Here is a 13851-nt window from a genome sequence, read left to right as displayed (position 1 = left end):
TATTCAAACTACATAAGTATCAAGTCAACAGGAGGAGGATCCTGAGTTCAAGGCCAGCATGCACAGAATAAGACTCTGTAGCCCTGTGTCAGAAAACAATCAAGCAGTAACAAAGGCCAATATTTTTACGGAGATTTAAGGTGGTGCTAAATGTGCTACCAAAACTAGACTACCACGAGAAAGGAATAATGACATGTTACACCCCCACACACACCAAGAGTTCTGGGTTAAACTATAGGAAAAAAAAAACACACACAATACAAAGCAAGAGTTTCATAAAAGCTTAGAATACTAGAGAGAACGGCAACACAAGACTGATACAGAAGAGCCAGGACTCAATCCAATGGAAATGTCACAAATGAACAGAGGAAAAGAGAGGACTGAGCCAAAGACAGGAGTCTGTATTTGAAGACAAAATACATTCAAAAGACATGGTGAAGAAAGTCGTTCACATAAATTCACTGAGAGCCAAGGGGTGTGACGATAACATTCTGTGTGTGCGATGAAGATGCACATTCTTTCTGGTTGGGAAGAATGAGCAGTGTGGAATGGTGAGGGAGAAATATAAGTGGCTAACGAAAACGCTTGTACCTAAAGAAAGACTGCTGTGCTTGTCTGTTCAACAATGAATGGAAAGTAAAGAGTGCTATCCCAACAATAAACTGCTGCTGCTGGGATCACTCGGGTCAAAAGTGGGGGGAGGGGGAAGAGGGAGAGGAATTTATAAGAGTGGGATTGGGGTGAGAGGAAGGGATGGAGCCCCAGATGTAAATTGAATAAATAAATTAGTGGGGGGAAAGGTCATTTGTAACCCCTCCCACAAGTTTTTAACACAATCTTTATCATCTTCTAAGGTTTCTCTTTACTGAAGTCACTTGTAGTACTTTGTTAGACATTGGGCCAACAGAGGATTCTTTTGTTCATTGCCTTTAGAAATATTTCTAAAATAGATATGAAAGACACATATGTGTGTTTGGCTTTGAGTTAAACACAATTACTTCTCACTTTCAGGAGGTGGCTGATGAGGTGCAGAGTCCGGGGGGAGGAGGGGCAAGTGTATGCAAGCTAAAGGAAGAGACAAGGCCTGAAAACCCCTCATCATCGGCATTGGACCTCAGACTCACAAACAACGGTTTTTAAAATCTACGGTTAGAAATGTGACCACCGGGGCTCCTGAGATGGCTCTACACTGAGGCGCACTTAGCTCTCAAAGAGGACCTAGATAGGGTTCCCAGAGCCCACCTGGCACCTCACCAGTGCCCAGAATTCCAATCTAGGGAACCTGAAACTCTCTTCTGGCCTCTGAAGGCACTGCACACATGTGATGTAGATAGTTAAATATAAGCAAAACAAGCCATACACATAATGTAAATATTAAAAAAAAAAAACAAAGTGTGGTATTGTTTTTATTTTATAATACTAGTGAAGTAAAACTTAATAGTGTTTGTATTTATAAAATTGCAAATGCCTATCTAGGGTTACTAGCATTTCTTTTACTAATTATTTTCCCCTTTCTCCCTAATAGACCAATACTTTCATCTTTCCTAATTATTTCAGGGGCAGTTTAAACAGTGGGTTCTACCATTGCTGTATTATTCACTGGTGGCTGAACACAACTGAGCATGTATTATTCTTTACCTGCTTCGTTTCCTTCACCTTCAAGATTGTATTAATACTTAATATCTGCCTTTCCTGCTTTACTAGGAGTAGTTCAGTGTCTGAGCCCTGATATAATAGTTGTTAAGTAAGTTTTCATCACTGGAAGATTAGGAGGAGTCATTGCTTCTTTATGACATAGCAGGCAATTGAATACTTACGAAAAACATTGCATGCTTTTGCCGGAGGCTTTAGTTCCTGTACCTATAGGTTTTGTGCTACTGGAGACCAACAAAACAGGAGAACTTCTACATGCCCATCAATCTAGCTTCCGATACTGCTTCTTTACTATTTACTTTTTCCCAGAATACATGGTGGAATAACTAATTAATGAAACAATGTTAGTATAAGAATCTGAATATGAGGTTTTATAAAGTTCTGTGTGTGCTCCAGGATGATATCTACCTAATACTGCAGAGTTTGGGACATACTAGACAGGGAAATACCCTTCCTTGCCTTAGAAAATAATATTTAGGACACCACACTCACTCGATTGAGTCTTTGTGAAAATGTGTCTTTGTGAAATAAAATTATTTGGAATACAGCTAGGTTAAGTCAGGTCACCATAATGAAAATTTTCAAATGAATTACCATCCAGTGACAATTGACAGACTGTTTGGGCATAGTATATGTCAATAAACCAAAGAGTATCAAACAAAAGAATTTCTGACATAAATCCTATTGTGTAGGAAGCTGGTAGAGTTCTCTTTTGGTATTGATGAACCAAATGTCCGCTGGATAAAGCTAATCATTGATGAAACCATTGGAAGAGTCATTTTCATCTCCATCGGTGAGTATCATTGTTGCTGCTGCTGCTGCTGTTGTTTTGCTATTGTTGTGTTGCTTGTTATTTAAAAGTTTACAAGCCCTGAAATGCAGAGTTGTCTCTTCTGGGTTTGCTCCTTTTTATTTCAAGAACTCTTTCCCCAGATTCGTTCTTTTGGATCTTTGCTATTTTGCTTCTATTTTCCTTTTTTGAAGACAAAACTTTCACTATGTTGTCTTGACTGACTTTAGCTCAGTTTGTAAGCCAAGCTGGCTTTGAATTTGTAATGGATCTCTGCCTTCCAGGTGCTCAGATTATAGGAGGAAACTAATATCTCGCTCCCTGATAGTGTTGACCTAATTCATCTGTTATCTGATTTTCTCACTATAAAGGCCTTATGTGACAATCTTTTATACAATTTCCAGTGCTCTCTAGTACTTCCTAATGCCTTAAACCTGTTTTCTCTTTATTCTACAAACCATTGTCACTATCATATGTGTCTATTTACTGCTTATTTATTCTTAATTTCTAAGATCCACGAGGACAGGTCTATTCCTATTGCCCAGCATGAAGTGAACATCCAACAATTTGTATGAAACTTAAAACTAAAAATTCTTTAGAAAATGCTTGAAATCAAAGAAAGATAATTTCTCTTCTCTTCAGTGGTTTCAAGGAAAAATTGCCATTGTAGTAGGGAATAGGAAAATAATTCATCAGAATCACAAATAAGGCCATGCCAACAATAACTGCTGAATTCAATCCACTTGCAGGAGCTTTGTTCTTTTGGAGATTTGGAGAGTGAGATCTGCAGGAGTCTCCATGCCAGCCATAGTAACAGTGGCACACAAATCCATTCTTCATATTCATTATTGTCTTCAGCTTACTTGGGGAGGGAATGACAAATCTGAAACCCTTCTTTGACACATAATTCTTATGGCTATCCTCAGGCATATGCAGATAAAAGGAAGATTCAGGTGTCTTCCGTACACATCTTCCATGACTGTTACATAGATTTTGACTACAGAGCTTTGCTGCCGATGTTACATTGAGAACATAGGGACCCAATAGCCCATGAACAGTTTGTCTCACAGATAAGCAAGTCTCCTGTAGGAAAAAAAAAATAAGAGATGCTTATAGAACAGAATAGAGTCTAGAGAAAAAAAAACTCACACATATACAATCAAGTGAACTTTGATAAAGGTGTTAATACCCAACATGGAAAAGACCAACTTGCTAACAAATAGTATTGGGGAAAAAAATTGTCTAAACAAAATTGAGCCGCTAGCTTGTATAACATACAAAACTTAACAAAAAGTGGATTAAATGTAAACACAACCAGAAACTGAAAAAACCTTAAGCAGAAAATGTGCTTTTCTTCCTGCTTCCTGTCAACTGTGACAGCTTTTTTGCATAAGACCAGAAGCACCAATGATAGAAGATGAAAGGAACAAGAAGCTATGTCAGACTAAACACTTCTGCATACAAAGAAAAAGCAAAACTGTCAACAGAATGAGAAGGAGTTATATACAAAGTTACGAAAAAAGATGTGCAAAGTCCCTATTTCTTGTGGCAACTACCTACACATCTAGAATGTAAGTGACTCAAAATAACATACACAATAACTGAAAGAAACAAAACAAACAAACACACACACACAAACAAAAAACAGTGTAGCCAGGTTTGATGGTATAGGCCAAATCTTTGCCTCAGCTACTTGGGAGGTGAGGCAAGACAATCACAAGTCTCAGGTTTGAGTGACCTATGGAGTTGAGTTCAAGGCCCTCCCAGACAACTTAATAAGATCTCACCATAAAAACATGAGATAAAATGAAATCCAGGGATATAGCTTGCTGGTATAGCCCTTGCCAAGCATGTGTGAGGTCTCAGGTTCAGTCCCTAAAGTATGGATAAGGAAACAGACAGGAGTATGGTGGCAAGCATCTTTAATCCCAGTACTGAATTGGAAGGCAGAGGCAGGTAGATCCCTTTGAGTTCAATGCCAGACTAGTTTATACAGAAAGTTGTAGACCAGTTATATAATGAGATTTTTGTCTCAAGACAAAAAAAAACAAAAAACAAAAAACAAAAAAACAAACAAAAACAAAAAAAAAAAAAAACAGCTGGCTAACTCACTTTTATAAATAAATAATGAATAAATATTTTTAATTCTCAGAAAAGTACAAATCAAAGGTACAATGAGACATTACCACATTCTCATAAGGTTGGCTACTATTAGGACGTATTTAGAGATTACATGTATTAATCACATTGTTTGGAACGCTTCTAGCCTGCTGATTCAAATGTAAAAAGATACAAGACGTATGGAATACAGTATGGAAGGTCTTTAAAGATTGAAAATAGAACTACCATATGCATGCATATATGTGCATATACTCACATATGGGCATATGTACAAAAAAAAGTTTAAATTAAGATCTGGAAGTGGCATCTATACGTATATATTCAATGAAGGGCTATTCTTTGTAGTCAAGAACTGTAACTAATCCAAGTGTCCATCGGGAGATGTATGGATAATGATCATGTAATATATACAATGGAATATAATTTAATCTTTAAAAATTGAAGAAGATTCTGCAATTTGGGAAAAAGCTAGTGACTACAGAAGATATTATGCTAAGTAATAAAAAAAGTGACAAAAAGCACCACCGTATGAGTCCACTTATACATGAGTTATCTAAATCGTCAAATCAATATACTGAAAGGTACATGTGTGCTAGACAAACAAATGTTACCAATCTGCTGTATAACATGATATCTATAATTAACAATGCTAAATTGTGACTTTCCAAATTTTTTATAAAATAAATGCTAGGTTAAATATTCTAACTACAAATTTTAAAAATAATCAATCAACTGTCATATAAATATAATTTTCCTTCCATGTACACTTTTAATATTAGCTATCATCAAACTAAAAAATAATTGTAAAGAATATATTCTTCATAATAATAAAATGACTTTCAATTTTTCATAATAACCTGTGTTAGGTATATAAAACAGCATTTTTTGACTAAAATGCCTGCATTCTAGTACAATTTTTTTAAATGAAGAAAGTAAGACTAAGAGCAGTTACTTAACATACCCCAAATTATACCCTTAGAATATAATAATCAGCTTCTTACTTTAGGCTGCCCAGTTGGAGATTATGCTTGTCCACCCTTCTGTTAGCCACAGAGTAGTATAAAGTTGGGTGACCCGTGTTCATCCCTACAGTCTTTGAACTTTGTTAAAGCCAAAGCAACAATCAGCAGCCAACTGATATGAGAAAACATTTTGAAATGTTTTAAAATTGTGTTAAATTTTTAAAATCACTAGCTAGGACAGCAGTTCTCAACCTGTGAGTCACTATGCCTTTGGTAAACTATCTCCAAAAATGTCTATACCTAACAGTAGCAAAATTACAGTCATGAAGTAGCAAGGAGAATAATTTGGTGGCCGGGAGTCACCAGAACATGAGGAACTGCATCAAAGGGTCACAGCATTAGGAAGGTGGAGAACCACTGACTAGAATGTAACACTAACAGAGAAATCACTACTGACCTTTGTATCCGAATATTCATATCCTCCCCACAATATTATTCCTGCTGCTCCCAATGCAGCACTTTCGCCAATTGTGTGCACTAAATCCTCCTATAAAGAGAAGGACCAGGAGAAATGTTTGTCAAGTCATGTTAAGCATTGTTTATTCATTAAGGTTGTTTTCTATAAAGAAACCATTATCGAAGTGCTGGAAAAGGTGATTTGGGCATTTTAGATTGTCTGATACTACTCCAACATTCCAGGAAATACTCTAAATAATGACGTTATAAAAATCATCTGGACCTGGGAGCTAAGGCTGTCCCACAGCCCTCTACACTCAAACACTGCCCAGGAGAGAGCTGGTCTCCCCAGGAGTACTAACACACCTAAAATCACAGGACCACAGGCCCATAGGAGAGACAAGCACCAGTCAGAGACAGCAAGACCATCTAACACCAAAAATAACCAGATGGCAAAAAGCAAGCTCAAGAACCTAACCAACAGAAACCAAGGCTACTTGGTATCATCAGAACCCAGTGCTCCCACCACAGCGAGTCCTGGATAACCCAAAACTCCAGAAAAGCAAGATTTGGATTTAAAAGCACATCTCATGATGATAACAGAAGATTTTAAGAATGACATAAATAACTCCCTTAAAAAAAAGTACAGGAGGATGCTCACAGTCATCTATAAGATGGAACACAGGGACCCCAATGGAGAAGCTAGAGAAAGCACCCAAGGAGCTGAAGGGGTCTGCAACCCTATAGGTAGAACAACAATATGAACTAAACAGTACCCCCAGAGCCCATATCTCTAGCTGCATATATAGCAGAAGATGGCCTAATCAGCCATCACTGGGAAGAGAGGCCCCTTGTTATTGAAAACTTTATATGCCCCCGTACAGGGGAATGCCACGGCCAGAAGTGGGAATGGGTAGGTAGGGGAGCAGGGCAGGGGGAGGGTATAGGGAACTTTCAGGATAGCATTTGAAATGTATATAAAGAAAATATCTAATAAAATTTAAAAAAATACAGGAGAACACAGGTAAACAGGTAACTCTTAAAGAGGAAACACAAAAATGCCTTAAAGTATGACAGGAAAACACAATCAAACATGTTGAGGAAAGGAACAATACCATCTAAGATCTAAAAATGAAAATAGAAACAATAAAGAAATCACAAAGAGCGGCAACTCTGGAGATAGAAAACCTAGAAAGAAGATCAGGAGTTATAGATGCAAGTACCACCAACAGAATACAAAAGATAAAAAAGAGAATCTCAGGTGCAAAAGATACGATAGAAACCATTGACACAATACTCAAAGAAAATGCAGAATGGAAAAAGCTCTTAACCCAAAACATCCAGGAAATCCAGGACACAATGAGAAGACGAAAGGGTGCCTAAGGATAATAGGTATAGAAGAGAGTGAAGATTCATAACATAAAGGGCCAGTAAATATCTTCAACAAAATTATAGAAGAAAATTTCCCTAACCTAAAGAAAGAGATGCCCATGCCAGGTGGGGTGGCACATGCCTTTAATCCCAGCACTCGGGAGGCAGAGGCAGGCGGATTTCTGAGTTCAAGGCCAGCCTGGTCTGCAAAGTGAGTTCCAGGACAGCCAGGGCTACACAGAGAAACCCTGTCTCAAAAAACAAAACAGAAAGAAAGAAAGAAAGAAAGAAAGAAAGAAAGAAAGAAAGAAAGAAAGAAAGAAAGAAAGAAAGGAAGGAAGGAAGGAAGGAAGGAAGGAAGGAAGGAAGGAAGGAAGGAAGGAAGGAAGGAAGGAAGGAAGAGAGGGGGGAGGGAGGGAGGGAAGGAAAGGAAAGAAGGAAGGGAGGGAGGAGGGAGGGAGGGAGGAAGGAAGGAAGGAAGGAAGGAAGGAAGGAAGAAAGAAAGAAAGAAAGAAAGAAAGAAAGAAAGAAAGAAAGAAAGAAAGAAAGAAAGAAAGAAAGAAAGAAAGGAAAAGAAAGAGATGCCCATGAACATACAAGAAGCCTACAGAACTCCAAATAGATTGGACCAGAAAAGACATTCCTCCTCTCACATAATAATCAAAACACCAAACACACTAAACAAAGAAAGAATATTAAAATCAGTAAGGGAAAAGGTCAAGTAAAATCCCAGCACAAGGAAGGGGACTACACCCTAGAAAAAGCAGGAAAATAATCTTTTAACAAATCAAAAAGAAGATAGCAACAAGAGCATAATTCCACCTCTAACAACGAAAATAACAGGAAGCAACAATCACTTTTCCTTAATATCTCTTAACATCAATGGACTTGATTGCCCAATAAAAAGACATAGACTAACAGACTGGATACATAAACAGGACCCAGTATTTTGGTGTGGAGAAAGAGGAACACTCCTCCATTGTTGGTTACAAGCTGGTACAACCACTCTGGAAATCAGTCTGGCAGTTCCTCAGAAATTTGGACATAGTATTACCTGAGGACCCAGCTATACCACTCCTGGGCATATACCCAAAAGATGCTCCAATATATAACAAGGACACATGTTCCACTATGTTCATAGCAGCCTTATTTATAATAGCCAGAAGCTGGAAAGAACTCAGATGTCCTTCAACACAGGAATAAATATATATATGGTACATTTACACAGTAGAGTACTACTCAGCTATTAAAAACAATGAATTCATGAAATTCTTAAGCAAATGGATGGAACTAGAAAACATCATCCTGAATAAGGTAACCCAGTCACAAAAGAACACACATGGTATACACTCACTAATAAGAGGATGTTAGCCCAAAGCTAGGAATACCCAAGATACAATTGACCACATGAAGCTCAAGAAGAAGGAAGAACAAAGTGTGGATGCTTCAGTCCTTCTTAGAAAGGGGAACAAAATACTCATGGAAGCAAATAGGGAGACAAAGTGAGGAGCAGAGACTGAAGAAAAGGCCATCCAGAGATTGTCTCACCTGGGGATCCATCCCATATACAGTCACCAAACCCAGACACTATTGTGGATGCCAAGAATGCATGCTGACAGGAGCCTGATACAGCTGTCTCCTGGGAGGCTCTGCCAGAGCCTGACAAATACAGAGGTGGATGCTCACAGCCAATCATTAGAATGAGCATGGGGTCCCCAATGGAGAATTAAGAGAAAGGACTGAAGGTGCTGAAGGGGTTTGCAACCCCATAGGAAGAACAACAATATCATCCAACCAGACCTGCTAGAGCTCCCAGGGACAAAACCACCAACCAAAGAGTACACATATGGAGGGACCCATGGCTCCAGCCGCATATGTAGCAGAGGATGGCCTTGTTGGACATCAATAGGAGGAGAGGCCCTTGGTCCTGTGAAGGCTCAATGCCTCGGTGTAGGGGAATGCCAGGATGAAGAATCGAGAGACAGTGAGTGGGAACAGGAACACCCTCATTGAAGCAGGGGGAGGGAAATGGGTTAGGGGTTTTCCAGAGGGGAAAAAGGAAAGAGGATAACATTTGAAATGTAAATTAAAAAACTAATAAAAAAGGAAATAAAGATAAATAGATAGATAGATAGATAGATAGATAGATAGATAGATAGATAGATAGATTCTAATTCTTGCTCTGGAGTTCTGTAAAATATTGTTTAAGAATGACATAAAACATGTAAAGACAATACAATGAACTAATATCCATATTTGGGAGAGAATTAAAGATATATGAATCCTTGCATATGAACAGAACCAACTGCAATGAAAATTTATCTACTTGAGGGTATTAAGACAGTTCTTATGTTCCTAAAATCCATAGTGTGTTAAAAAAAGAAAGGAAGGAAGGAAGGAAGGAAGGAAGGAAGGAAGGAAGGAAGGAAGGAAGGAAGGAAGGAAGAAAGGAAGAAAGAAAGAAAAAAACTGCAATGCTAGGTGTGGGATAACTCATCAGTCAGGAAGACCCTCCCAGAGGCCTTGTAAACCAGCTCTTACCATCTCTCTTAGCTGTCCTACTACTTGAGGAGACCCTAGTGATGAACACAGCATATTTCTTGGTTATAAGATCCAGAGAAATCAAGTGAGACTGAACTAGAAGTTTTCTCTTGATTGGCTAGATTTTCTAGTACTATAATGTGCTATGCAGGCTACTAAGAGAGAAAGGGCATTAGTAGTCTCACCCGTCTCCATCTGTGAACCGTACAAATTATGAGACCAACATACCAGGCAAGATGTGCCCACCATTTTTAAGGGGGTAACCAACTGCTTTTGTCTGATTGGATTTGAGGCTTGTTCCACAAAAACAGAATCCAGGCATGCTGCTATAGACCTGGTCAAAAGCCAGTATCTCTCTAATTAAAATTAAGACCTCATCATCAGCTCAACAAGACGGAGACCATGCCTGGTACCAGAAACTAGCTAACTACTCCGTGACAATGACAGTGAGGTCATGGTTAGTGGACAAGAATCTTTCCCCAACTAATTTACTAAACCAGAATAATAGCTAACAACCACCAATGCACATTTTTCTTCATACCCATCCATAAGTGTAGATTTCACCCCTCATCAAAGAAACTTCTCTTTGCAACAGAGACCTTTACTACAACCACAACCAACAAAAATGCAGAGCTGTAGATCCAATCCCTGCCCTAATAGATGCATCCACAACACATCCCCACCCCTAAGGCACAGGGAGCATTGTGGAAGAGGGAGTGGAAAGGCTGTAAGAACCAGAGGATCAGGAATCTTCCTGTGAGATTGCATCTCTTGACAATAGCAGAATCTATACCCATGAAGTCTCACCAACTTGACTGCCCAAATGGAGATTGAACAAGGAAGGATGACTTCTCTTTTTGCCAGAGAGCTTTACTTCAACCACATCTAACCAAGTTGCAAAGTTGTGGATCCCTGTCCCAAGAGATACAGCCACAAAACATTTCCACCCCTAATGCTCAGGGAACATTAAACAAGGATGATGGCAATAAACATGCCAAAGTGGATGAAGAAGAGCCCAGGAGACCTCAACTCTATACAAAGAAGAAGGCAACTGAGGAAAGCCGGGAATGGGAGAGAGGACCTTCCCCAGGGAAGAGCACAACAATTGGTTGTCCAGTGCCAAACTTCAACCCTGAAAACATACATAGAGGTAGCATGATACAGACTGAACAAGTTATACTTAGAAATATATATGCATAAACACATACATGTGCATGTAATAGCAATTATTTTAAAAGTCTATAAATTTGAAGGAGTGTGGGGAGGGGTACATAGGAGTATATGGAAGGGTTTGGAGAGAAAAAAAGAAAAATGTAATCAATTATAAATACATTTGATATAAAAATATTTTAGTATTTTATATGAAAAAATAACCCATGATGAGGAGAATCAGGCTATATGAGAAAATTGGATACTGTTCTTTAGTCACATTTATATAATGTCAAACTTCCTTCTAAATATTTATACTTATACTCATAGACAATCATTGACACTGTCCATATTGTGGACTCCTAAGAAACATTCAATAGAATCCATGCCGTCTTTGCAGCAAATATAATACTGTATAATGAAAAGTTCAGTTGCTTAGTACCTTAATCCCAAACCCCATTGGTATACTTCCAATCTGGAAAACCGCCAGAACCCTTATGAGAAACTCTTGTGAGTTCTAAATGATTTGGTTGTTTGTTTGTTTTTGAGACAGGGTTTCTCTGTTGTAACACTGTCTAAAATGAATTTTTTTAATCTTATAAAATTCTAGGTAGCATGTCTAATCAGTTGTTTGGAATTTAAGAATTAAGTTGACATCTGAATATACTCCTTTCAATATTAGAATAACATTTTAATGAGAAATAAATATCATCCAAAAGTTTCTTTCTAAACTTTACATATATTCTATTAACCTCATATTGGTTTTCTTAACATATATTCTATTAACTTGATATAGTTTTTTTTCCTTACCTCTGAGAGAGCTTCAATACTTTGCAAATAAAATGGTCTGGAAAAAATGAAAACTGGCAAAACATAGTCCTTTCTAGCCATTTCGGCAACCCTCAGGGCTTCTCTCACTCGGAAATGAACAAATTTCAATGCATTTAAGTTTGATTTTAATATTTTACTCAAATATATGGAAGGATAAAGTGCTGCACTTTTTTCCCATAGCCACATGAGTTGGTCATTGCGGAAAATTTCATCATCTGGGCAACTTCCTGTGTAGAACTCTGGATTTATCCGGTAATCATAATTGTAGCAATCTGGATAGAGATAGAAGCCCCATAAACGCTTTGGTCTCATTTCTAAAGCCAACGTGAGAGTAACATTCATAAAACTTCTTCCAGCATTTTCAAATTCTTTCTGGGCAGCTGTTCTCACTTTTGTTTCTGCCCAGTCAGGATGGTGGTGTCGAGTGAAGGCTAGCGAGTGGTTTTTATATATCATTCTACTGCCCCAATTCCTATCCCACTGGGGCCTCCAGCCTTCCCAGTCTATAACAGCAAGTCCTTCCGATCTCCACAAAGTGACAGCATCTGCAATGTCGCCGGCACTTTTCCTGAGGTGCTCAGAGAGGTTCACTTTCTGAGGTATTCCACCATAGAAGGATGTTCCATCTTCAGAGAAATAAGGGTAATACCCGAGTTCCTTTGGATAAAATACGGTAATAGTGGATCCACTCTGAGTTTCGAAAGGATTCGGAATGATGTTAAATACTTGAAGATTCATGTTTACATTGAAATTATCTTTACAAAACAAAGTAGGGGCGGCCCAGAAAACGTTGAAAGGATGGTCCTTGATCACAGGAGGCATTGCGGGTTTCAGAGCTGCCGGAGCGACCAGAAGGACGAAGAGCACCAGTTCACCAAGCTGTGTCACCCACTGGATAAACATGGATTGCTGTTTTCAGCATGCCGGAAGTGTGCTAAAAGCAAGAACAAACATTCACATGAAGGACTCAAACGCCTGGCTAGTTGTATAGGGTAGATTAAATATTTTCAAAGATGTATGGGGATCATTAACACACTTATTCATGGTGTCATCTCAACAAGAGAAGAAAAATGAGACTTGTTTTTCCCCTTGAAATGTTGATGGAGACTTAATGAATACGGACTAGAATTTTCATACAGATCCTCTTCTATGCAAATGCTGTGTTCATCTGTGCAAACTTGCTATTTGTTCTGAATTTAATTTCCTATAATTCTGAGTACATGCCCCAAGCCATCATCTACCAGCAAGCCCTTGGTGTGAGGCCAACTGGAAAAGAGCATCTCAATAAACTGTGACAGTTTTCTATTAATTATTAGAAAAGAAATTCTAAAAACATGGCTACTTGGAAATTAACCAATGTTGGCACTTAAACAAATATTATGTAGGACAAAAAAAAATAATGACTTGTATTAATAAAAAGTAGTACCCTGTATGGGATTTGAAGTATACTGACCTCAAAGGTTTATTTGATTGTTTCCAAAACACAGAAGGGTTCCCACGGGAATATCATGACACAGGAAATAGAGGTGCTGCCAATCATCTGTTGTTGACTGTAGATTTTGCTAATGTCTTTTCTTGGGCATAGAAATAAACATTTTAATACTATTATTTCCTTAAGACCACTACTCTTCTATGAAGGGATGGATGGGGCCATATTCTCAGACGCTGGGTTGCAGGTAAAACTCGGCCTTTTAGTCACACATAGTCAGTTAAGACAAAAAAACTGCCAAAGAATCTTGTCAGAACGTAAGGACTAAGGGGTGAGGCATTCCAGCCAATCAGATTGTATCCTGAAAGCAATATGGCTGAACTTGTCTAGTAAAGTTACTTTTTAATGTAGTATTTAAAAATAAGTTATGCTGGTTAGTTTGGGCTGTTAACTTGGCACAATCTAGAATCACCTGGTAAGAGAGTCTCTACTGGGAAAATATCTACATGAAAATTGGTCAGTAGTTATATCTGTGAAGATTTTTCTTG

The 13851-nt window shown here is 38.3% G+C and overlaps 1 protein-coding gene across 1 annotated transcript; it reads right to left on the bottom strand.

Annotated features, from left to right (window-relative positions):
- Window positions 1-1394: 1394 nt before the first annotated feature.
- Hyal6 (hyaluronoglucosaminidase 6) lies at window positions 1395-13602 on the bottom strand. The gene is made up of 4 exons (NM_028920.2): window positions 13328-13602; window positions 11854-12808; window positions 5984-6073; window positions 1395-3526 (listed from the first exon to the last, which is right to left on the bottom strand). Exons 2-4 carry the CDS (start codon window positions 12775-12777, stop codon window positions 3056-3058), a joined length of 1485 nt encoding a protein of 494 aa, NP_083196.2. The 5' UTR covers window positions 12778-12808; window positions 13328-13602; the 3' UTR covers window positions 1395-3055.
- Between the last annotated feature and the right edge of the window lie 249 nt (window positions 13603-13851).

This window comes from Mus musculus, chromosome 6 (assembly GCF_000001635.26).
Source record: "Mus musculus strain C57BL/6J chromosome 6, GRCm38.p6 C57BL/6J".
In the NCBI taxonomy this organism is placed as follows: domain Eukaryota; kingdom Metazoa; phylum Chordata; class Mammalia; order Rodentia; family Muridae; genus Mus; species Mus musculus.
Note: the sequence above shows the minus strand (reverse complement) of the source record. Positions and strands in the feature narration are given on the sequence as shown.